This window comes from Anser brachyrhynchus (assembly GCF_964034855.1).
Source record: "Anser brachyrhynchus genome assembly, chromosome: 5".
In the NCBI taxonomy this organism is placed as follows: domain Eukaryota; kingdom Metazoa; phylum Chordata; class Aves; order Anseriformes; family Anatidae; genus Anser; species Anser brachyrhynchus.
Genome location: NC_137699.1, coordinates 34,810,203 through 34,835,829, shown reverse-complemented (window position 1 = coordinate 34,835,829; position 25,627 = coordinate 34,810,203). Strand labels below are relative to the sequence as shown.

Here is a 25,627-nt window from a genome sequence, read left to right as displayed (position 1 = left end):
GCCTTGTTGGTTCAGCAAGGAAAATAAAATTCCAGTTTCAGAAAGTCAACATTTATGCTGATATAGTGAATTTATACATGTGGATGGCTTAAAAAAGGAACTTAAGATGGTGGCATACATGCTAGAAATTTAAGCACAATGAGTTGTTCTGGATTAGAGCAACACTAATTTCCTACTGTCTCAATTTCCCATGGAGATTAAAAATTTTAAGTATTTGATCACATCAAAAACCGCAGTGATGAACAATAGCTTCGTCCCTGTTCTGACTTGCAAAAATACTTATAGCTACTCTTAACTGTAAATATATATAAAATGATTATATACATACAAAAATAAAACCTTGATATATAAAACCAAGTTTGTATATAGGAACACTTTTCAGGATGCTTACCACAACTCCTTTGAAAACATTTCATTTAATAAATTCTGAAAACTGACTGCTGGCCAAAGACATGAACTCATTTCTACAGGAAATATATATTTAAAGGTTACAGCCTGCCTTAATCTCACAACTTAAAGAATATCTTATGTGAAAGATGGACTTGATTATCATCTCCACAAGCTAATAAAACAAAAGCTTGTAACTACTCCATCCAGACAATGCATGAGGTAAATGAAATGAACCTAAGCCCATGATATCCAACCCTTATCTTCCAGTACCAAAACGAGCCAGTTCAGATGAAAGGCTTAGTTTTACCTTGGGAGTCATGCCAGGCTTTGAGACATCATAACATTTTAGCCTTCAAATGATCCACACAGATCACCATGCATGGCATCCTTCAGCTCTGTGAATAGTCAGTAGGTAAGAAGTCTTTTCATGCATACGCAGATATAAGGTTTACCGCACAAGGATTTCTGTCTGCGTTAAAGCTTTTTGCTTTATCCACACAGGTTTTGCGCTGTGTCCTTTGGCTCTGTGTTTCAGAAGCTCAGTGACATTTTCTTACCAAAGGAAAGGAGCCTGCTTCCCATTTTTAGCCTATTATTAAGCAAAAGAGGTTTATACATGGTAGCTTAGTATCATTCACAGATGTGCAGGAGAGAATTTCTCAGACTTTCCAAACTCCAAGTACACAATGTCAATGGGCAGCACCCTCGCCCGTGCAGCTTTCTTCAGATCTGTGAAACATTTCTGCACAAAAATGGCATTTTCTCAAGAAGATGGCATGCGTTATTAGCCTCCAACTTTTATTTATCACAGCTGTCAGTGATAGGGTGGGCAAGGAAATTGGAATTAGTTGGTAGTTTCCTGGATCCTCTTGTTACCCTCCAAAATCTGCATTGCATTTGCCACCTTTCACTCTTCACACACTAATACAAATTTAATTCATTGTGTACCACAGGCAATATTTGTCAGTATCTCAATGTCTTTGAAAGATCTTAGTAGTGTGTTTAATTTCTTTACAGGGTTCCCTGTCACATTTTCACATGTAACTTGAAAGAGTTTCTTCCCTGCTCCACTGTACAGGACATTGAAAGACATCTTGTAGTTCCTGTAGTCTCCTCTGATGTTTAAATGGCATTTTTAAAGTACCATGATTAAAGGCTTCTTTCATTTATATTAATGAGTAACCAGTATTCATTCTGAACCTCTAAAACACTGCATTTAAACAAGCTTTGAATTATCTGCAAGCACTTTACTCCCATGGTTCTTCCTGTACTCAAGCTTCCTTGCAGTCATTCTGTTTCTTTTGAAGTTATCATTAATTACTGAAATCTTTCCCATGCTCCTACAAGGATGTTCAATCTCACTCCTTTATGGTAATGACCATAAAATAGTTTTGCAATGTTATAACACCTTGAACCCTACCCTACTAATCACTTAATGCAAAATCAAGACTTGTTTCTCTGCTTTTAACGCTCTGGGACACCGTCATATTCTTATCATGCAATTTACGATTAAAAAGAAAAAAATGCTACATTATGTTCCAACATGACACCAAGTTTTGGCAGAGAGCAAAATGAGAAGTGGTCTCCCCACATTATCTTTTAGGGCAGAAACTACAGTAATGTGAGCGCCATGATTTTCTATAGCTTGCGTGTCACTATCTAAGCCAACTAGTGTCATGTATTTTCTATTTCAGCATGGAATTTAACTCAGAGGAATACTCAGGCATCTGTTGATACAGTTAACTTCTTTATTCCATGCTCTCTTTAACATGCAACGCTCATCCCCTGGCACAATTCTGTAACAGAATTTGCATTCCAGTATTAAAACACAGCGAGTATCTGGGTTTTACCACCTAAACGAGATTATTTCTTAACTCTGTTCCTCACTATTTACTATCTGGACTTCTCTAGTTCTGTCTGTAGTTTTTAGAAAAGGTTATAATTTCAGATATATCAAAAAATCCAAAATCCCACAGACTTTCGTTATACAATCTGCTCTTGGGGGGAGGGGAATCATCCCAATCCACAACTACTATGAACTTCTTTAAGCCAGATAAATATATTTGTTTTCACTTTCTGCTGTAAAACCACAAATAATGCTGCTATAAATTCTGATTGTTTCATGTCAGACTGGTTCATAGAAACCTGCATGTCTTTTATCTAACTCAAGGGAGCAGGACTTCTCAGAATTAACTAGCATACACAACTATTTGGAAGTCCAATTTTAATTATTTTTTTTAGATTAATATTCCTCTTTTCAACCTTGACATTTCCTAGACAGATTGATTTGAGAATACTGTGGAGGCAAGACTTCTAGCTTTACATAAGAAAAATAGAGAGAATACACTTCGAACAACACCCATCAACACAGGTCTTTGAGAATGAATGTTCTAAATGACAACACTGTCAAGACTAATCATACTAAAACCAAAAATGATTATAAGGTATGGAAATATTTGACAATTGTAGGGTCTACTTTACAAACCCCCTCTGGAAACCAACAGACATTTAAATAAATGGGCTTTCAGCTGCTCACATTTACCCTGAAGGCAAGCCTAAGCAAGGAAAGCAAACCTACAGAGATGCTTTGTTACTCAGCATGACCAACTGTAAATCCTAAAGCATTTGAGACCGCATCTTCAATTTTGGGACCAGTTACAAAAGAACTAAACAGCTAGTAATTCATGGTGACTTCTGCACGAGAATATTCTTTCCTTCCTTCTCTAGCTGTTGTTCTGACCAGGTAAAACAAGGCTTAGAATAGGAACAATGCTAATTTAGTGGGAATTCACATGCTCCTCCAAGCAGCTGGGGGGCTTGCTAAAGGCAGGGAAATGAATCAGCTAAGTATAGGGTGAGAAATACAATCCAGAAAAACTTACCCCTAAGGTCCACAACTCTTCCTTCTCATAAGACAGAGGTTTTAAGAGATGTATCAATTTGCTCTGCCTCCTGCTGTCAGAGAAAGACTGCACAGTTATAGAAGAAGACGAAGGCTATAGGAATGGCACCTCAAATCCTGCAGCAAGGGTGCTGGTTTGAAGGAAAGGCTTACACTCACTCTGTAACTGGGAAGGTATTTATGAATCTCAGATCTCTTGCCTGTTTGTAAAAATGTTCACCCAGAAACAACATGCTGAACTTCACTCCTTATAGTGGGCTTCTTACTGAGCCCAAAGGTTTGACAGATGCAGATTTCCTGTTCCAGGAAAAAAAGGAGGCACAAAGGGCTACCAGCTCTAAAGATGCCACCTGCATGGAATAGCTTATAAAGTTAAAATAAGCTCTGAAGACATGAGATTTATTATGAGAATAATAAATGCTGCAGGGTTAACTGAGGATAATGGTGTTAAAAGATGACAGATTTTGAACAAGATATCCCATACTCTGATACTTGTGGTCAGTATCATGTTGTATTTCTGCAAAAATAAAGGTATTAACACCGGCAAACAAATAATACAAGAATGACCACACTATCTCAAGTTGTTTTTTCCTGGAAGTGAAAATGGCAGACGCATAGATAATGAAGTAAGAAGGCAGGCACATAACAACACTTCCTCTGAATATTCTTTGGATCAGGCATTGGACGTGCTCTTTGAAGAATACTCAGACACTTACTTTTTGAAAACACACAAGCTTTTAGTAGCCACCATGGCTTGGGGAAAGTTTTTTTGCAGCTTAACTGTAGGCATGATGTAAAGAACTTTTTTGTTTGAGCCTGATGTAAACTATTTCCTTTTGTTTGAGTCTGATGCTTAACAACTTTATTTGATCTAGTTCTTTCTCTGGAAGAAAGTGTTTCCACTCCACCAACTCCTTGTCACTCAGTGTATGGATATGTTATATTCCTCTCAGTTATCTTTCCTCCAGCCTCACAAGCCTTAAACCTATCCACTAATTCCACTTGTGTTCAGGTAAAAAAAAAAAACGTTCATCACTTTCCACCCTAAGCTTTAGGTGCAAGGACTTCGTAGGACTAAATAGCTCACCGATGTTCATCTAAACGACTTTTTAATTACTTGGACAGGATTCTGAGACTACTTCAGCACTTAATGATGCAGTCGTAGACCATCAGCTCTGGTGTAACAACTAATCTGGCAGCTTTGTGCATGTAAATTCCTCTTACCAAGGTTTAAAACTGCTTAAAGTTAAGTAAATTAACAAATGTGTTAAAGCGTTTAAGAGAGAAATGCTTTTTCCTAAGCCACAGATTTGTTTCTGCAGGTTTTGTTTTGTTTTAACTAGTAGGCTGAGAGAGATGGGGCTGTTCAGCCTGGAGAAGAGAAGGCTCCAGGGAGACCTCCTTGCAGCCTTTCAATACTTAAAGGGGGCTTATAAAAAGGATGGAGAGGGACTCTTTACTCGGGTAGATAATGATGGGATAAGGGGGAATGGTCTTAAATTAAAAGAGGGGAGATTTAGGTTAGAGGTTAGGAGAAAATTCTTCACTCAGAGGGTGGTGAGGCACTGGCACAGGTTGCCTAGGGAAGCTGTGGATGCCCCATTCCTGAAGGTGTTCAAGACCAGGCTGGATGAGGCCCTGGGCAACCTGATCTAGTGGGTGGCATCCCTGGCTACGGCAGGGGGTTGGAATTAAATATCTTTAAGGTCCCTTCCAACCCAAACCATTCTATGATTATTTTACTTGAATGTATGAACTTTTTTTCTCAATCCACCACAACTAAACTGCTATCTCCTAATATACAAACTGGCCTATTGACTTTAACTCCATGCCAAGCATGACGACACCCAAGTATACCTACGTATAACTTTGGTGTGTGTACTAAGTAAATAAGTATTTATTTTAGTTAAATAAATTATGGATTGTAACTAAACATTTATTTAAAACATAAATGACTCAGCGGAAAGCAGAACATGCTATTCTATGGCATACAAGTAAGAGCAATAAGCAATTTAGCAGGTCCTCCAGCAGTATTTTGTTAACAAGTATATCTGTACTACATGGGTATGGTGAGAAAGTGGAAAAAAAAAACCACATTAATTTCTTAAATTAGACTAGCTCCAAATCTTTTCAAGCAGCTTTCTTACGTCACACACTTGTGCAACTTGGTGGAAAAAGTAACTGCAAACCCAAGTCTTTGTGACCAAGATATATTTGGATGAAAGCAACAACCCGACACATACAAATGAATAATTCCTACATCACATTAAAGACTTGACAGAGAATATCACTTAAAATAATACCACTCTCAACTTGGAAGACAAAAAGGTGCAACCCTAGGAATCTGAGGATGAATTCGGATCGCTCAAAACCACTTCCAGTTTACAGACAGAAAATCCGCTCAGAAGCTCGGGGCTGTCTTTAATTTTGGTGCTTCACACCAATGACTATCAATGAGTTCTTCACAGTTCATATAATCTCAATGTCTTAGCAACAAGCTCTCAGAGAAAAAATAGCACACGAACACCCTCAGCCCCAACAGAACAGCCTTACTACATTTGGGATACAGAAGTGTCTAGTGGCTTGATTTCCAAGTCTTGCCAGTAAGAGACACAAGAACAAAATACCAAACTAATCTAAATTTCCTGTTTTGAGAGAATTGATTGAGGGGGAAAAAAATACAGATATATTCAATTTTAGCGTCTCCAGCATTCTTCTTGTGAAATTCTCATGGGTAAACAAAAGAAACATGGTATAGCTGCAACTCGTATAAAATTGATGTGCAATTCATTGAAGGGTGAGGTCAGGAGCTTCATCACTGGAGGTCTGCCTAATCTGTTTTGAAAATATGCATCAGGAAGAACATGACTTTTTTTTTTTTTTTTGACTAAGTTACCTGAATCTCCTTTACCCCAATTTTACATGATTAACTGATCTTTGAGATTGACTATGAACTAATGGATACTGAATGGAGTGGCAAGAAATTCCTCCAACATCAACACTGTTGTTATTAAACAACTTCATTAAGCTGGGTAATATAACATAGATTAAATTTAAATAGATGGTGGATTAACCTATGCTAGAAAGTTCATCTATTAATGGCAGGTGGCAGCAGAGAATTAAATTTAAAGGTAGATCAGAAACAGCCCAATGCTGCACTAGCAAGATTGAGCTCAAGGAGTATATACAAGTTTTGACTAATAAATTAGAAAGAAAAAAAGTATAGCTGGATAGAGTCCATGAAACAACAATAAGAACAGAACACTTGCAGAACACCACCACACTAAAAGGTTATGACAAGCGGGTCTGCTTTCTTTCAAAAAAGATTGGATAAGAAGATTGGAGTAACTATTGTATTCTCTTACAAACAGTTCCTCATGTTAAATTTTTTTCCATGTCTAGAGAGGACAGAACAAAGCTTTGGCTGATAGCAGGAACAAAAATAAAATACTCGATTGTCCATGTAATTAAATGCACTGCTTGATGAAACAGGAGAAAGGCGAGAGGACAGTACAACCTTCATCACTAGAAGATTTTTTAGAGATCAGGGACGGTCTACATATACCTGGTGTGCATCACAGACAAGAAGCTGAGCGAGATGACTTTCGGGAAGTCCCTCCCAACTCTGTGTTCTTGATTCCTTAAACAAGAGAAACCAAATGCTTCCTCTCCCTCCCCCCTGCATTTTTTTTTTAAATGAAGGTTTATGCTACACTAAAACGTTCAAATGAAAATGGAACACAAATCTGGATCAGTGCCCTCCCTCACACTCGTGATTCAGGTTCCAGGAATCCTGCACGTTATGTTAATTTGCACATCAGCTAGTAAGGAGTCTACACAGGCACCTGGCTAAAGCAGAAGTTCATTTGTAATCTAAGTAAAAATTCTGATCACTGCCTCAGAAGAGAAAGGCTGAAATACACCTTTCTTTACCCATACCTCAATCCAGCTTTCCTTAATCCTAAAAATGTTGAAGTTAAAAATCTGTATTAGCTACTAAAGTTGGGACAAAAGACGTGCCTTCAATTTTATTCAATTTCCATGTTGGTTTTATCCAGTGAATATCTCTAGTTTGCCTTAGGAGGTGGCAGAATGGACCATATGTGTTCACATAACAAAATGTATTCATCCCCAGTGAAGCCTGAAGATACAAATAGTATTTATTCTGTGGAATGTACAATTTTTACAGAGCAGCTTCATGCTGACTTAAAGCTGTTGACGTAGTCTACCTATACTTCAGCAAGGCCTTTGACACGGTCTCCCATAGTATTCTCCTGGAGAAGCTGTCAGCCCATGGCTTGGACACGTACATGCTTTGCTGGGTTAAAAACCAGCTGGATGGTCAGGCTCAGAGAGTGGTGGTGAACGGATTGAAATCCAGCTGGCGACTGGTCACCAGTGGTGTTCCCCAGGGGTTGGGGTTGAGTCCATCCTCTTTAATATCTTTATGGATGATTTGGATGAGGGAATTGAGTGCACCCTCAGTAAGTTTGTAGACAACACCAAGTTGGGGGGCAGTGTCAATCTGCCAGAGGGTAGGAAGGCTCTGCAGAGGGACCTGGACAAGACAGGTCAATGGGCAGAGTCCAATGGGATGAGGTTCACCATGGCTAAGTGCTGGGTCCTGCACTTTGGCCACAACAACCCCATGCAGTGCTACAGGCTTGAGGCAGAGTAGCTGGAAAGCTGTGCGGAGGAAAAGGATCTGGGGGCGTTGATTGATGCTCGCCTGAACACAAGCTGGCAGTGTGCCCAGGTGGCCAAGAAGGCCAACGGCATCCTGGCTTGTATCAGGAATAGTGCAGCCAGCAGGGCCAGGGAGGTGATCATCCCCGTGTGCTCTGCTCTGGTGAGGCCACACCTCGAGTACTGTGTTCTGCTTTGGGCCCCTCACTACAAGAAGGACATCGAGGCCCTGGAGTGTGTCCAGAGAAGGTCTATGAAGCTGGCGAAGGGCCTGGAGCACAAGTCCTATGAGAAGCAGCTGAGGGAACTGGGGTGTTTAGTCTGGAGAAGAGGAGGCTCAGGGAGACCTTATTGCTCTCTACAGCCACCTAAAAAGAAGTCATGGGGAGCTGGGGGTCGGCCTCTTCTCACAGGTAAGTAGTGATAGGACTAGAGGGAATGGCCCCAAGTTGTGCCAGGGGAGGTTCAGGTTGGAAATTAGAAGACATTTCTTCTCAGAAAGAGCAGTCAGGCACCGGAACAGGTTGCCCAGGGAGGTGGTGGAGTCACCGTCCCTGGGGGTGTTCAATGAAAGGTTGGATGTGGTGCTTAGGGACATGGGTTAGTGGTGACATTGGTGCTACGGGGATGGTTGGGCCAGATGATCTTGGAGGGCTTTTCCAGCCTTAATGATTCTATGATTCTATAACCTTCGTGACTATACTCCCAGCTCTTTAACTGCTCTGTTCTGACAGGTTGGATGCAAGCCCCTGTCAAAAAAGGGCAACACAGAAATCTTCCCATGAAGGAATCAAAACCATCCAGGTTCCTTCTTTCCAAAATTCCTGCTGGAAAGGTAGCAATAATGCTGGTAAAATAACGTTTTTTGGAATAGCCTACAGTATCTGAATTCCTTGATCTTCATTCTTTACTAAAGGCTGATATCTGTTAATAGACCTTCTCCCTTCTACCACAATGAAGTTAAAAGCGAGTACTAGGCTGAAGTAGAAATTACAGCTTTTATCTTTGGAATCACACATTTAAACATTTTAAAGAAAATATTGTTACTGACACATACAAAGCTGTACATCTACTGAGATTTGTGTGGTTAAACAGCTTCCATCTAAAAGACTGAGATGCAAATGTAATGGTATACAAACAATCAAGTTGGAACACTATTATTATTCCAAATCAATCTCTGTATTTCTGCAAGTTCAATATTCATCAGAACCATAACTAATACCTGAAGATTTCATCAACTTCACCTGCTCCTCTCCAACAGCAAGCCCAGATCAAATTATCATATTCTGAAGAACTACTGGTGGCTAAATTTTTCATGGGAACAGGGTACAGAATCTCAAAAAAATCATTTTCTTACAGCTTGCTTCCCTTCACACCACTTTTATTATAATCATCCCTCAGTATTTTTGTTTTTAAAGGGAATATGTTGGGGCCAATTAGTAGTTAGTAGTCCTTGATTCAGAGGTTACAGTTTAAACAAGACAACTCATTTCTTCATGTCTAACAAATAAAAAACAACCCACAGTCTGTGAACATCAAGTTACTTTGCTGTTTCCAAGAGAAGGACGGAAAGAAGGAAGGATAAGTGGTGCCTGCTGAGATTTCTTCTGTCCCTGCTCACAGTTTTCATAACTTTCGTCTTCCCTGGCTCTCCTCCAGCATCCCCACTCCCAGAGCCTCCATGGCTCAGGACACAGAGGTGCTTCAGGATGCTGCCAGCCCTGGAGAAGGGCAGGACCTTCCTGAGCCTGGGGAATGCAATCAGGTGGCTTGAGCTGAATGCTATTGTTCCTCCTGTAAGTGCTGAAATATCATGCAATGAATATTCCTATTTGCTATAGTTGCTTCTGCCCCTAATTTATTGTCAATAATTCCCCTGTTTAATCCACCTTGGGAACACAAAAAGCTCAGCTCAGAAATCCAGGCATATCTCAAAATTGGCCAATTGTAGGCAGTAATCCATGAAGAGTTAAATCCTGAAGTACTGCCAATTGTTAAAATTAAAGCTATCTTCAAGTAATATCCGGAGTGCTGTCACTTCTCAAAAAAAAAAGATATCCACCCACAGGACAGCCAGATGTACCAACTGAATTTAAAAGGGCTGGTACACCATTCAGTGACTATCGAGTGTGCAAGATGATCTTCCAAAGCAACAGACTTTTAGAAGAGGGGGCACACTTCAGAGGCTCATCCAACCCAAGAACACATCCTCTCCTGCTTCTCATCAACATATATATTACCTCCAAGATGGGCCAAAGCTCATGACTTCTGCAATGACAGCTTTCAGCAGTCAGCATTTCATTTTCAAAATGAAATATTCAATTCAGACAAAAGCTGGGAATACAGCACCTGCAAAATTTTTCCCAGATGAACCTCTGAAATCCCTTACTGCTCTGGTTGTACTTCCAATATTTCTTTTAACAACAGGAGCTGAAGCCAAGGCTAACACACTGCTCTCTGCTTTCTTGATCCTTAAAGCTGCTGTTACGTGCTTGCTGTCGCACTGAAAACACACACATCAAAATGGGCAGGGGATTCTAACAAGGGTGAAACTGTTTCTCTCGCTTCATTCGTGACAATGCCACATACGTCTAAGCAGCAAACTGCACAGGTTTGTAAAATGATGACTCCTACATCCATTCCTGAAAGCAAACAAGAACAAGCCTACAAGCTTGTGCTGTCCTCCTATTCATGAGCTGAAATCTGTTAACAAATTAAATGATTTACTTGGAAATATCTACCCAGTTAAAGCAAAAGAATTAATTTTATGTCTGCATCAAAAGTAAGAATCGGGTAGTTATTAGACAGGAGTACGTATGCATAAAGAACACTTGGTGTAGCACACTATACGGATCTATTCTGAAGGCACTAAATATGTCAGGTGCCCAAGACAACCCTTACACGTTTCTGTGTTCTGGAACAGTGCCTACAAGCAAAGCACAGCCAGAGATCAGTCCCACTATACAAAGGCTGACTTGTCTCTGCGGCACTGATGAAATCTCAGCTCTGCTTCAACCATTCTGCGGAGATGTCTCTTTTGGGACCAGCTGAGTTCCAAGAGCAAATGGCTACAATAGCAGCTTTGTACCAAACTTAATGTCAAGAAGACCCAGGAGATCCATGAAAGGACTCTCCTTCATATTTGGGCAGATCCCAAGGCTGGTCCAGACAGAGTCCCAGACACTTACTGCCGTCCCTGTCGTTCTTGAGAAACCATTCACTATCACGCTGCCAAAGCCTTCAAACGATCCAGCCACAAAACGCTCCCAAGCTGCAGCCAGTCACTCTCCACACGCTGTTGCCTTAGCCAGCACTCAGCAATCCCTTCTTGTTCACTGTTACTTTGTCTACTGCTTTAAAATATCACTCATTGCTGCAATGAGACATTGAGAGGAAACAGAAGCTTTGTTTGCAATGATGATTAGATTGTATGCAAAGTATCTCCTGTCATGCCTAACATGCATCACAATGTAAAGCCAATTAAACAGGGAATGATTTGTGCAACAGGAGCAAAGAATATAACATAGAGAGCAAGGAATAAGCACCAAAAAGCAGCAAAACTACCTTAAGCCACAAACAGTAGGTTGCAATTGAGAAAACAGAAAATAACAGCCAACATGACATAATACACACATGTAAATGCACCCAAAGATACATACACAGTCACAGGCTTCAAGTGAAGAGCTACTAAAATTGCTGGGAATGTTTCTGTTAAAACATCAATTTAATACGTTGTGGAAAAAGAAAAAGACAGCATTGATTACTGTATATGGAAGTAAGAACAAAAAGGATCATCACATTAGTATTACAGAAATCCATGCTGCTCCTATAACTCCTGTCTTTAAAAAAAAAAAAAAAAGATACAGTCAAAACAGAATACAGAGAGACAAAGGGTGATGAGGATAATAAAATGATTCCTCAAAATGATCTAATAAAAGATTAGGATTCTTCAGCAAGGAGACCAATACGAAAGAGAAACAACAGAGAGAATAAAACTGTAAATTAAGGAAGTGTGAATAATCAGGCCCTGTTCACTTCTCCATAAACCAAGAGCAATGGCATCAAATCAAAACCAAAGAAAGCTTTAAAACCTCTACTGACAAATTCAAACAGAATAAGTATGTTTTTTTTCTACATGGAGCATGTTCCAGCACCTGTACGGGAGGATGGCCTGGACAACAGAAGTACTGTGGAGGTAAAACAGGATTGCGCAGACTTGCAGAGCACAGGTCCGTCAAGGGCCATCACCTGACAGCGAATGCACCTCTGCACTCCTGCCTGCTGCCGTTAAGGATGGCAAACCGGAGGAACTGATCACTGTATACTTTCCCTTTTTCCCTCCCCTTATATTTTCCTGAACATTTTTTCCTAAGCAGACAGCATGGTGAACTAAAAGTAATTCTGAGCAATATACTCATTACTCAAATAAAGGGAAAACTATAGTATTAGTCTTTTAGGATTATACTTTATCCCACGTTTTTCAAATATATGAACAATGTATTTCAATATCTTTCAATGTACTAAGCAGTATTTCATTAGCAATAAATTTTTTCTCATGGTAAAATTAATTAGCATAAGAAGAGACTGTAATTAAAACAGCTTGCGACCATCCCATGACCCCGACAGAGCTGGAATGGGAATTAATTTCCTGTTACATTCGTGACAGCAAATAATTTCTGCAACTGATAAAGGTAGTTAGATATTCATTTTCAACAAATCCCATGCCTCCCACATACTGTTCTGCTATTTCCTTTTTCTAGCAGCCCTTTCTGCAGCTGTTCTTTATAATTAGAAGCAAGATGTTGATGTGCAGAAGCCTTACTCCTGTTTGGAAAAAGGACAGGTCTAACAGGATGAGAATTGTGCACTCTTTCACCAAAGCTGTTCTGGAATGAGTTCGGCATGGGTTTTAACATGGCAGTGTGCTCAGCTGAAAAGGCTTGACATTTTGTGTTGGAAACACGTGACTAAACGTCCCATTACAGCCACTACTCTGCACACAATCAAATTCTGTATAATAAAGCTAAGCTTTATAAGTATATATATATACTATACCCTGAATTAGAACCAAAATCCTGTCAGCTGCAGCATTTACACAAATACTGCTTGGTTAAATTGCAGATCATTTCATCTTCTATCATGAAAAAAAAAAAGGTATCTTTGGACTAAGAAAGCCACGTGCCTCTACTGCTATTGTCTCAACTCATTTCAAAGCCAGAGTGCTTTGCAGAGTGACAAGCAGCATACACGATCAGACTACAGCAGTCCCGGACAGAAGACACTCTCCAGACAACTAAAAAAAGGCTTTCTGATAAGAACGATGTTTCTCCTTCCTCCAGAATTAAGATAAATGTAGGAACACTGGCGCAGCACTAAGCCCACGCTAGCAGGCCTAGCCGACTGAGGCAAATATATCACACTCCTGACATAAAGCAAGCATCTCCGTGCAGCAGAGCGTTATTGAAATGTCAGTGACAGAGGAAAAACCAGCAATTAACCCAAGAATGTTGGAGGAACACAAAGGAAAAACTTCGTACATATTTAATGTGTAACTCCCGAGACTTTCTTTGCCCCCACAGCTGTGCAGCTGGCTGTGAGCTGGGCTTTGAAGGATATACATCTTACTCTACAGGGGGCTGAAAAGGGGCCAAAGGAAACAGAGGACTTGTGAAGGAAAATAAAGTGAGCCTCACCATACTAAGCGCTCTAGCTAGCTTTCTGCAGCTTATCTGTGAGAGACGTTCTCTGGCAGCCCATTTGCACCAGCACAGACACATTTTCCCAGGGTCTGCACAATCACAAGTGGTACCGCTGGAGTTCAGCTCGTTTCTGTGGCAAGAGGCTTGCAGCATCCTGCCCAGACACGTACACGGGCCCAAGAGTCATCTGCTGAGCAAATTGTTGTCTTCCACTTTCTACAAGGGGAATTTCACAGTTCCCAGAAAGGCTTCTAAAGGAACCTTTCCTTCATTTCACCTTTTCACAATATATGCACCTAAGCTATAAGAAGCCCAAAGAAAATGCAGTTTAGTCTGCTAAATTCACACTGATGCTAAATTTAATGGGGCTCATTGTACTCATTCATCTCAAACCCATTTTGCCAATAGCTTATTTCTCCAAGCCTCATCTAGAAGTGCATCCTTCACTACCATCAGCACAGTTTGACTTGTTAGGTGCAGATACACAAGAGCCTTATACAGCCCATTGTTGGTATCCGAAGAATTTCATGACTCCAGCTGGTTGCTTTTGTTCAAGAACTCTTCTGGCCATTTTGTCACAGAGAAATTCATAATTAAATTGGCATACGCAAAACAAAATAGTTTATTTCTATAACTGCAATGAAACCTATTGTCTGTAAAACTATTACTTACGCCAATTAACCAAAGCTATTAAGAAATGTCTTTTTATGGAAAATAGAATGAATGAAGTGTACATCAATTATGAGCATATAGGCTTTTTTTTCTTAAACAGTTTTTAAATGCAGCTCAACTCACAGCAATCTCCAGTTTTCCTATCCTTCTTAAAAACAGGACGGAGAGTTACATACCACTGATGACACTCAGCACTTTCATCCCATTTCTGAAAGGCAATCTCCAGCTCTTCTTTCCCTGCAAGTGGTCAGAGGTAAGAAATTCAGCCACTTTCAGTCCTAGCCTCCCCTAAGGAGGGAGGGACCCCACGTGGAGCAGGGGCAGAGAGTGACCGTGAAGGACAGTCAAGTGACAAAGTGGCATGGACCAACCACAACCCCCTTCCCCTGCACTGCCTGTGGGGACCAGGTACAAAAGGATGGGGGCAAAGTTTTTTTAGTTTGCTTTTAACTCTTACTGCTCTAGACTGTTAGTGATAGGCAATAAATTATTCTTCCTCATGATGAGTCTGGTTTGCCCATTTCGGTAACTGGTAAGTGATCTCCCTGTCCTTATTTCAACCTGCAAGCTTTGTTGTCATCACATTTTCTCCCCCTGTTCTGTTGAGGAGGGGGAGTGAGAGAACAACATGGCAAAGCTTAGCTTGCTACTGGTGTGAAACCACCACAGCCATATATAATTTCACACCCTTGCAGTGATATGGAGCATCCAAGATCACTCAAAGAGATCATGCGAATTTTAAGCACAGTAGCAAATTTTCTTGACCTGTCAACATGGTTTCACCCTATTTGGAAGTACATTCATCTGTAACGAAAAGTATCTTCCCCAACGTGTCAAGAAAAGTTAGCAAAAGTTTGCAATGGTTTTGTTCTGATTCATTCCACAGCCTTAGAGCTAGAATTTGCCTCACTTCCCTTCTTTCCTCTAAGAACCTGCAGCCTCAAAAAACTGAGAATTAAGCATCTATTAAAGGCAAAAAGAACTATCCAAATAGGAGGTAAATTTCACATTTTAAATGGCTACAATGGTTTCCAGAAAATAATTATATTACTTATAACATTAAAAAGTACATTTGGTTATTTGGATAATAAACAGGATAGAGATGTTTTAGAATAGAATCTTTTGTCACACATCTTTATTAAAATGAAGATGATAATTTGTGTTGTTCTGACCCACCTACAAACTTGCCAACAATTCAAATTCAAGATAGTGAAGGAGAATGAAATGAAACTAAACTGATTTCACTAACTAAACAGACACATTTAGTTTTTTTAAGTACCTGCACATGTCAGCAACACAAAAAACTAAATGGGATGAAGCAAAAACTTCTCTTACTATCACACTGGATATATATAAGATAGGTTTGAGAAAAAAACGTGTACATTTTTAAGTAGCTCTTGGTCCACTTACACTGCCCTTCAGAACACATACCACCAACCACCACAGTACAACTACATAATGCCTCCACATAGTCTGCAGTGCAAGGTTTATAACTCTGAAGTGTAGCACCAGGTTCGAACACCCCCCTCTCCTTGCCACGAACACACAATTCCTTACCATCAGATGCATATGTTTTCTTCTCATCTGTGTCTTCTGTGATTTCGTACATATCGCTATGTGCTCGGGCTAGGCGCCAAAGAAAGTCTCTCTGGTCCGCATACTGCAGTGAAAACATAAATGAGATGCATCAACCACGTAAAACATCCATTCTGCCATTGATAGAACAAGAAGGAAAAATCAAGCGAGGGCACATACTAGAAGTTGCACAGACATTTCTGAAACCTTAAAAGGTCCAAATCTATGAGAACTGAAGCAGAACCTCAAAAGAGCAAATAGAGTGGCTGAATTTATAAGCTTACAATGCTACGCTTCTGGTACTAATCTAATGATTGCTGCCCTCTAACAACACTTCCCTTCACTTCAGAGGTTATACTGGGGTCATTTTTTTGGCAGCCTCCACTAACCTGAAAACACTGGAGGAAAAAACAACAGCAACAAAAAAACAACAACCCCAAACCTCACTACTTCATTAAAATCAAAAATTGAATGTTCTTTTTCATGTTTCAGTCAGCACTCAGTTTCAATTTCTGGGTCATTCTTGAACCAGAGGTGCATTGGTAATGCTGGAGCAGTTATGTTCTGACAAATGCAAGTTTACTTAAAAAAAAAAAAAAAGAAGTAAACTTAAAAACACAACCATCTAACAATCTGGTTTATTTTGCAATAGTGCTGTAAATACAAAAAAGTGGGAGATCACAAGAAAGAAGCATACAAAAGAATTTCAGAAGCTGACAACTCCGCCATTTCTTCCTGACTGGAAGGAAAAAACTCCCTTGGAATTAGAAATGATCAGGTCCTCTTTTATATCTTTCCCTCTATAACTCATGGAAACACAGGAGTAGTACGGGCTTTGCTTTTTAAAACCTAAAAAGTTGTCTTTAATGGCTATGCAGTTCTCAGATAAACACTAACAGAGGGTGACGGTGCAACTGCAGCAAAGGCAGTCCTGAATTAGCTGCTGTAGATCACAACAGCAGCAATGCTGCATTCAGCTAGGCACATTTCAAGGCTGGGTGCACCACTGTGCATGGCCAGAGATATAAGCTAGCTCCCTGCGACAGCTGGAGTAGAACTGACCCTTGCTACGTTCTCTCACCTCAGCTGCAGCGCCAACACAAACTGAATCGGGATAGTTTTGCATCACGTGTATGATATAGTGACACATCCAGGTTATCAAAACACTAGCTGAGTTTATTGTATAGACATCCCGCTGTTACTTTGCATTTGTGCAGTGCTCACTCAGGGAAAGTGATGACACGATATAGTGGAGCTCCAGGACAGATAGGGACTGGGAACTGGCTGCTGCTGTAGCCTGAACCGTTTTGGTCTTCAGCCAGCTCGCAGGCTGCTCCTGAGAAAGAGGGCAGCTGGAAACTGGCCCAGTTGTTGTATAGAACCTGGATCCCACTAAGAAATGCAATTTCCTCTTTCCCAGCTATTTAGCTAAAAACACAAATCACTGCTGGAAGATATAAGAAGGCAACCTTTACCGCCAGTTTATTATTCAGAAGCAGCTGGAATCCCTCTCTCTTCTCTTGCTCATGTCCATTATGCAAGCGGTCAGCTTGCTGCAGTAGCTGACCCAGTCCTTCCTCCAGCAAGGAATCTAAGATTAAAGGTGTTTCATCCTCGTTGACAAGGTCCAGGGAATCCCGGCGCACTGTTCTCACTGTTTCACAGCTCACTTCGTCCTCCCCTTCTTCACTTTCTCTCTCAGACTCCCGGTCATAGTCAGACTCCGCATTGGCTGTGGTGTACCTTTCAGGGAAAAAAAAAGAAAAAAACATAATGGAAAATTAGTCTGAGGAGATGCTGTGCTATGACACGTATGGTACACAAAAATCAACTCTTCCTGATAGAGTAGTGTATCTCAGTTTATCCCAGGGAACACTGTGCGATCCAAGCCTCTCAAATGACACACCGTTCATTATTTCTCATGTAACAGACACAACCACAAAAGGTTGAAGAAAGAAAGGAAGCCCCCAAAAAGTTAAGTAGAGCTCAGTCACAAGGGTCCATGTCTTGTTCACATACTTTAAAAGCTTCCCTCAGGCCTTTTAACTGTAAGAATTAAACACTAAGAACAGAGCTAGAACAATTTAGTTAAATGCGTGAATTGTAAAAGAAAATTTCAACAAAAGATCCAACATGCTCATCCGTGTATAAAATATAATTTGAGATTTTTAACCTGTTCCAGGAAATTCAGACATAACAGCTGTTTTGGCAATACCTATTACCTCCATCATAATGTCTGAGCGCTAAACACAAAACAGCTTGTTCCCACTGAAAAGGTACAAAACAGGAGGGGAGCAATCCAAACTATTTGGCTTGAGCAAAAGTCAAGCAAGGAGATGGCAGATGAGCCACAGAAAGGCACCCCATGAACAAAAACCCAGGCAGTGATTAGCTGCTAAATTAGTCAAAAGAAACAGGATAAAGCTTAGATCAAAACTGATGAAAATGGCTAAAATTCAGCTCCCCCACATCATACACAGGCACCTAAGCTGGAAATTTAAAGCAGCATTATGTATCAACTGATAGAATTGTGGTACGGTGTCTACTTACAGAACGAGACCTGGGTGTGAGGGCATAGCTTCAAACAACTTGAAAAAGATTCTTGATCTATTTGACCCCCTCACATTCTTCTGTGAGCGCTTAACCAGAAGGAGCAGCCCAGGTTAGCCAGGAATTTAAGAAGTTGCACTTCTATATTCGGATTTCATTGGTTTATCTGGGTAGAAGGCAATCTTCCTGAAGCAGTATACTTCAAAGCCCATAAGTGTTTAATTCTAGAGGATATTTGTTGCTGTTTCCTAATTAACCTGTGCCCAAGCTAAATGCTGAACTTAAAAAGTTCTGTTAGAATTAAAAGCTGTCACAGCCTGGGGGTATTTGGTAACTACAGCTGTACTCCCTTTTGTCCTGGCAGCACTGTTCTCCAAGGCAGAATCTATCACTCTGCACAAGCTGCCTTTGTCTGGAGATACAGATACGTGACTAGTGTGCATATCTAAAGAAAGCAGTTACACTAAATTGGCCACAGACAGATAACAAAGTACATTTGGCTATCAAAACTTCAGTTTTCTAAGAACCATCAATTATGCTCAAACATTTCCCTTTCTGAGGTAAATAACCTCATTCACCACAGCCTACAACCATAAATTTTAAAAAGTACCATTTCGTAGTTTAAAAAATATATAAATAAGACAAGAAATAAAGTAACAGTCATCTGTTATCCCTGCAAAACCTGGAAACCAAACACAAGGTGATGTGCTGAAGGTTATCCATTAAATTCCGCACTGCCTACTTACAACGTGGAGTTAGGTGACACTGGCATGGCTCTCATTCAGGTCGAGCTAAAAGCTTAATTTCATGGTATTTTCTCACAGTTAATGATATTATTAGTTCCCTAGACTATTTCATTTTCAGCACTTAAACAAAAACTCCTCAAATTTCCTCTGTGGCTGAGATTTAGCCCAATTCATTATTTCCCATCCTAACCCACTAAGCAGGGTGGCTGTGGGCTCCGCAGCGGTGATACTGTTTCACTGCAACATTTCACTGGTGGCTGCAAACATTTCGGTACTTAAACCACTTTCCACGCTGAAGGATCCTGAAAGACATTAGGGCCTTTAAAAACAAGCAGCAACAGGTGGCTCCTATACACCCCTTTCTTCACCACAAAAACGTGTTTTCTCCAAGACAGCACATACAAGATGCTGCCAGCTTAAAAAGAGATGCAATACTGTATATAATTTCATAAACTCAAGAGTTTTTAGAAAGATTAAGGGATTTAGATATTATCGGCCTATTTTCCCAAGTTTATGATGATGGAAAGTCCTTAAATGCTTTGGTATGTTGAGGCCTCTGGCTAGCACACATCCTGACAGAAAATGAAAACACACTATCTGGAACTGAAAAGCACATGGAAGGAGGCGAAGAAGCCCGAAAGACCAAAGCAGTGCCAAAGCAATATGCAGAAATTAAGTTCTGTAAAAGCCCAAGACCCCCAGGCTCCTGAAAGTTTGTGAAGATTTTTGTCAATTGCATATGAAATCGGAGAAGATGCTTATGTCCATGTGGTTTATAAAATAAAGCTGAAATGTGACTTGTTTTCCCCCCCTTGTATTTCATTAAAAGAATGCAATTGCCAGAAATGAATACACGGCTGAAACGTATCTAAGGATAGTCTTATTCTTCCTCCCAGCGGCTGCTAAAAAGCTCAAATATTCTTTTTCCAAAAAGTGCATTTTCTACCCTGATTTTCTACAATACAAGTTTAGTATTTACATCTCTAGAAGAAAACACTGCATGCCAAAGGCAGCTGGTCCTGAACAGGCTAACATTACACTTATTTGCGTAGGACAAATACCAGGGTGACATGATACACCATTCAAATATCCTATACATATACATATTTACACCAAACGAGAGCTGCTTATCCACTAGTTCTTCACTCCAGTCATTAAACCTTCTTATAGATTTTAAATAAAAAGTAAAAAATCCCCCAACCATAACAAGGTTCCTGATAAAGTAACAAGGTTTTACAGTAAAATACGCCCCCACTCCACACGTCACTTGAGGTACTCCAAGGAGAGTCTGAACAAACCTTAGGATCCTTCCTGGCCTCTATCACAACTTAAAAATTTCTAATGATCAGATGCCACTCGGGGCTGGTATCTGTTAAAAAATATCACCCTTTTCAATATGCTTTATAAAATATCTGTTGGCAACCTGATGATTAAACGCATCTGTTGTTATCTGGATGGCACAGGTCCTGCCTTCAACTATATATACACACACACACACATATATATCTATAATTTATTATGTAGCCTTCTGACACATTACACCACCGTGACTCACTTACTCCCAAATTTTGCTTTCATATGAACACGCGCTTCAGATGAATGAAGCAGTTCCATCACCTGAATGACACCGTATACGCTCTTTCCTGCCTCACCAATTCCAGTTACTGAGACTGAACATTAAAATGACCTATTTTTATGGAAGTAACAAAGCCTGCTTTCCCACAGATCTGTGTCCTTTGTTCTAGGAGGCTGCTCCAGTAATTGCAGGTTTGTGTCCTGATTACAAACCCATGTTGCAAAGTGTCAGTGTGCACCAGCTGACTGGTCATTAGACCACTACCAAACAGCACCTTACGTCCAAATTCTGCCTCTCTTTCTCTTTGTGCCTTAATTAACTTCTCTCTTTAAATTGTATTTCACGTCAACTTCTTTGGGAAAACGTTTAGTACCAGCACTGCCTGTTTTAGAAAATGTCTACATACTTCAAAAGCTGTAAAATTCATCTGATTAAGGCACAGCAGAAGTCTGGTACGTGTATGCAGCAGACCTCTTGCTTTAATATCACAGTACTTGCATTTATACTGCATTCTTTGTCTGTGTTCTTCAATTATACTGTAGTTTTCACCTGGTTTTAGATTGTAAGAACCTAAGCAACAAAAGTGATCACTGTTACACACTGAGAAAAATTCACAAGAAATACCCTAACCAACAACACCTTAGTTAACAGGAATATGTTTAGATTTCTCACGCTTTCCAGACATTCTAAAATGTATTATGTATGGAAATTTTATTTCTAACCTGATAAGTCTCTCACTTGAGTTTCAGGCTGGGATCCTAATACCCTCCTTCCTGCAAGGTTCCCAAATCAAATGTTTTTGTTTTCATTTTTTTAAAATAAAGTCTCTCCTACCACCTACCCAGAAGTCATGCTTGGAATCACAGCACTTACCTCTGGCAAAAGCTCCTGATCACCCATCATACATTAAGAATGAATTCCTGATGCTCCCAATTCCCATTAACAAACACCTTCAGAGGTTTTATCATGTGTGTGTGTTTGCTTCAAATTGTGCCCTGTCGTTCAAATTCTCAGGGAGCTGTATGTGCCTTCAGCAAGCACTATCAAAATGTAATCAAAAAAAAATTATCTATATTCCAAAGTTATGATCCAGCCCAACTAGAGTATTGCTGATTTCCCTATAGTACGCTGTTAACTTTCCTACCAAGATGCATACAGTAGCAGAGACATGTCCCGTGCTGATAAGCACCGCTGGAAGGCTTCGGTTTTCTTTTTAAGGAGCAGTCTTTATTATCGGGGCCTCAGAGGGAAATAACTTTCCCTTACATAATACATCAGGTGGACTTATTGTAATAAAAGCAAATAAAACCAGGATGACAAACAGCCAGCAGGGAAAAGAAAACCAATCTTTTACTTGCATGACACTGCTCATAAGTAAGTAATTGGGCACCAAAGTCTATAAAAGCTGCCTCAGACATGGCGTTCTGCTTACCCGCCTTCGCTTTCTCCATCATCTGTGGTAGCTGTTCCCGAGTTGGCTGTGAAATAAATTGAACTGGACCCCGTGGAATCACTTCTTTCCCTATGGAACGGGAAACGCCTTCGGCGTGTCACTCTCTGTGTTTCTTCCAGATGGCACCTGTAAGAAAGGCAAAAAGAGAAACAAAACCCACTTGATGGCGAGATTCTGCTTCCGTACCTCTCTCTAGCAGATTCTATCCAATGTGCTCTATACCCAAAAAATTCACAAGGTGACTTGCTCTTGCTTACATAAACATCTCGCTACCATCAGTACCATGGTATTCTACTCTTAAAGCAAGTCTGACCACAGCAATACATATACAAAAGGATAATCATATCACACGCCTTCCTCTGATTTCCTCAGTGAGTAAAGGCAGAGGAATCCTGAAGCCCCTTGCAGAACCTAAGATATTTTATTGCGTATCAGAAGTTACCTACAGTTGGCAGCACTTAATGACAAAACAGCAGTAACAAGAGACAAAGATTTACAAAACAAATAACCTAGTCTAGAATATGTCCTAAGCAAGTGTCAATACTTAGTATTCCAGAAGAAAAAACGCAAACTTGGCTAAATATACATTTTTATATATTTTTATACTAATCTCACTGGAGGCCAAGACGCAATGCCAGTGGAAACTAAAGAGACTTTTTTTCCACTTTTTCATTCTGCACTTAACATACACTTAATTAATCATGGCTGTTTTCCTGTGCTATAGAGTACAAATGTACAACAACAGGAAAAGATGAGGAAGGGGAAGGGTCGATACTCACCTGACTTCACCAATGATTTCTCCAGCTAAGTGCTGTAGGCTGTTTCGTAGCTCCTCCACTTCTTTCCTTAGCTCTGCAATGTTTCTCAACATGAAGTCCAGGCGGTCCAGAACATCCACCTGTTCGTCCTGTGTCAGCAGAGGTGTGTACACAGCACCATCTCCTGCCTCTGCAGGAACTGGCGTTTTGTGCAGGGCTTAAAAAAAATGAGAGAAAAAGTTCATTAGGTGCAAATGGAAAAGGACTTCTCATAGGAAATCTCAGTTCAGCTTTGTTTTCAGAAAATGGAGGATATAAGGCTTAATCTTGAGTACTGCCTTCTGACCTGGCCTAGGGTTTTGGGTTCTTCCACTGGTTTACCACCCCCTTCTCTGACACCTGCACATAGCCACACCTAACACTTGTGCAACACTAACCGAGGTGAATAAAGCTCTTTTAACCACACTTCCGTAGACATCCCCTTGTGAAAAATTTAGAAAAAGAGCAAAATCCATACCGAACATCACTAAGACCACTGCAGAGAAGCAAATTACTGTTTTTGAAGAAGTCCTGACTGCAAATTAATTCAATTTCCGTTCTGCATACTTCTGTATCAACATTACACTTGAAAACTAGCCTGCTTTTCTTCTGAATTACAATCAGCTCTGGAGGCCACCAGCCAGGAGAACAACCAGCCTACAAGGTAACACGTGGCAATGAACAAGGGCAATACAGCTAACCGTGGACAGACTTTTCTGTCCACAGTGTTAAATAAATGTTAAATAAAAATTCTGTTAAATATGTTAAATAAAAATAAAAACAAACGACAAAACAAATAAACCAAACCAACCAATCAAAAAAACCAACAGCCAACCCACAACTCTATTCTTATTCAGGAAAAGAAAACGAAACAGAAACCCAAAGAGGAGACAACGGGTTTCAAATTGCAGCTGTCATCAACATACGTCATTGGCTTGGGCCAATCTACAACATTTACCAGTTTGCCTGATCTTTTAAGTCTTCTTGCAGATACAGTGAGATCAACCAGCACATAAGGACAGACGTATATTTGTGAATTTTACTTGCTTTCCTCTTGAAAGCTCACACTAAATATTATAACTTAGAGCAACACATCACCATTTAAGTCAATTATTTAGGAACACTCTTTTAATACATATATTAAAAAAAAAACACTCTCAAAAGGCAGCCAGATTTGCAGAAGCGAAGGGCCTATCTTTCTGGGCACCCTGTGTTAAAACACCTGAACTCAGAGCTAACAGAGCACTGCCATTCTGTCCTTTTGCTTCTCAAAAATGATGTTTGCTTTGCTGTTTTCTGCAGAAGGGTCTGCGGGGAAATGTCAACGTACGACTCCTCAGCATCCACCCTGGTGCCAGTTCTGGGGTGGAACCGCACAGACCTGGATAAAAGGATTCCTTCCAAGTTATGCAGTTGTTAACCAGCAGCAGAGGAACATCTATTGCAGCAGTCTGCCAAAGCCACCTGTCAAAATCGTGCAGGTGTATTAACTCTCCTGCTCCTGCTGGATGCTGCAGGTCTCCTGCAGTTTATGGCACGTGCAGTGCAGCAGGAAAACACTGAGTTAGAAACATCTAAAAGATGTTTTTGTAACAGCAAGAGGTTAAAGCTCTGTTTACAAGTTACTCAGTTACCACTCCCCCACCAACACAGAAGCAGTGACAGGTCTTTAGATAACCCAGCCAAGGTATTCAGGTGAGCACTCTTTTTCCTTTTTTTTTTTTTTTTTTTGGATGCAGGCTGCTGAGCTACAGGAGCATCTGTCCGTGCCCAGTCCCCACCACCACCGCCGTGCTCATTTTAAAACCCGAGCAATGCCACAAACAGAAGCAGCCTCATTTTCTATCCCTGCAGCTTTGCCCAAGCTTGGAAAAAAAGAGAAGAAGAAAAAAAAAAGGAATTAAAAAAAAAAAAAAAGAGAAAAAACAAACCCCACGTGCGCTAACCCCGCTCCCCGCGCCCAGCCCGGCCCTCGCCAGCCCCTACCCAGGCTCCGCCGCCCCACGGCCTCCGCGCAGCCCGGGCCGAGCCCGCCGGGCCGAGCCCGATCCCGGTCTTGATCCCGATCGTGATCCCGATCCCGATCCCGCTCCGGATCCCGCTCCGGATCCCGGCCGTCTCCCGTGCGGCGCCGCCGGAGCAGGCCGAGGCCGAGGCCCAGCCCCAGCCCCAGCCCCGCGGCGCCCAGCGCCAGCCCCAGCCCCAGCGACGGGCGGCCGGGCCCGGGCCGCGCCATGGCTGCGGGGGGACGGGACGGGACGGGACGGGACGGGAGGAACCGGGGGGAACGGGGCCGGGCCGCGCTGTGGCGTCAGGAGACGTCAGAGCCCCGCGCCTCGGCCGGAGGGAGGGGCCCGGCTGGGGCTGGGCCTGTGCGAGGGTGGGTGTGTGTGTGTGTGTGTGTGAGGGGGGTGTGTGTGTACATGTACGTGTGTGTGTACATGCATGTGTCTGTATGTTTACATGCACATGTACATGTGTGTGTGTACATGCATGTATCTGTGCACATGTACCTGTACCAATACCTGTACCTAAACTTGTACCCGTAGGGGTGTGTGTGCGTGTACCTACACCTGTAGCT

General features: G+C 41.1%; 1 protein-coding gene across 2 annotated transcripts in view; it reads right to left on the bottom strand.

Moving 5' to 3' along the window:
• The window catches only part of RMDN3 (regulator of microtubule dynamics 3), a 44,538-nt gene extending 19,155 nt beyond the window's left edge, over positions 1-25,383 (bottom strand). The window contains exons 1-6 of one of the 2 annotated variants that reach the window (XM_080594351.1): positions 25,033-25,383; positions 23,029-23,224; positions 22,229-22,375; positions 17,400-17,667; positions 15,907-16,009; positions 14,526-14,586 (exon numbers count right to left, since the gene is read on the bottom strand). In XM_080594351.1, coding sequence (XP_080450477.1) covers positions 14,526-14,586; positions 15,907-16,009; positions 17,400-17,667; positions 22,229-22,375; positions 23,029-23,224; positions 25,033-25,282 — 1,025 coding nt within the window. In that variant the 5' untranslated portion in view covers positions 25,283-25,383. Of the gene's footprint in view, positions 1-14,525; positions 14,587-15,906; positions 16,010-17,399; positions 17,668-22,228; positions 22,376-23,028; positions 23,225-23,524; positions 23,668-25,032 lie in introns of those variants that run through there. The other variant, XM_080594352.1, reaches the window with a different exon arrangement.
• Positions 25,384-25,627: the final 244 nt, after the last annotated feature.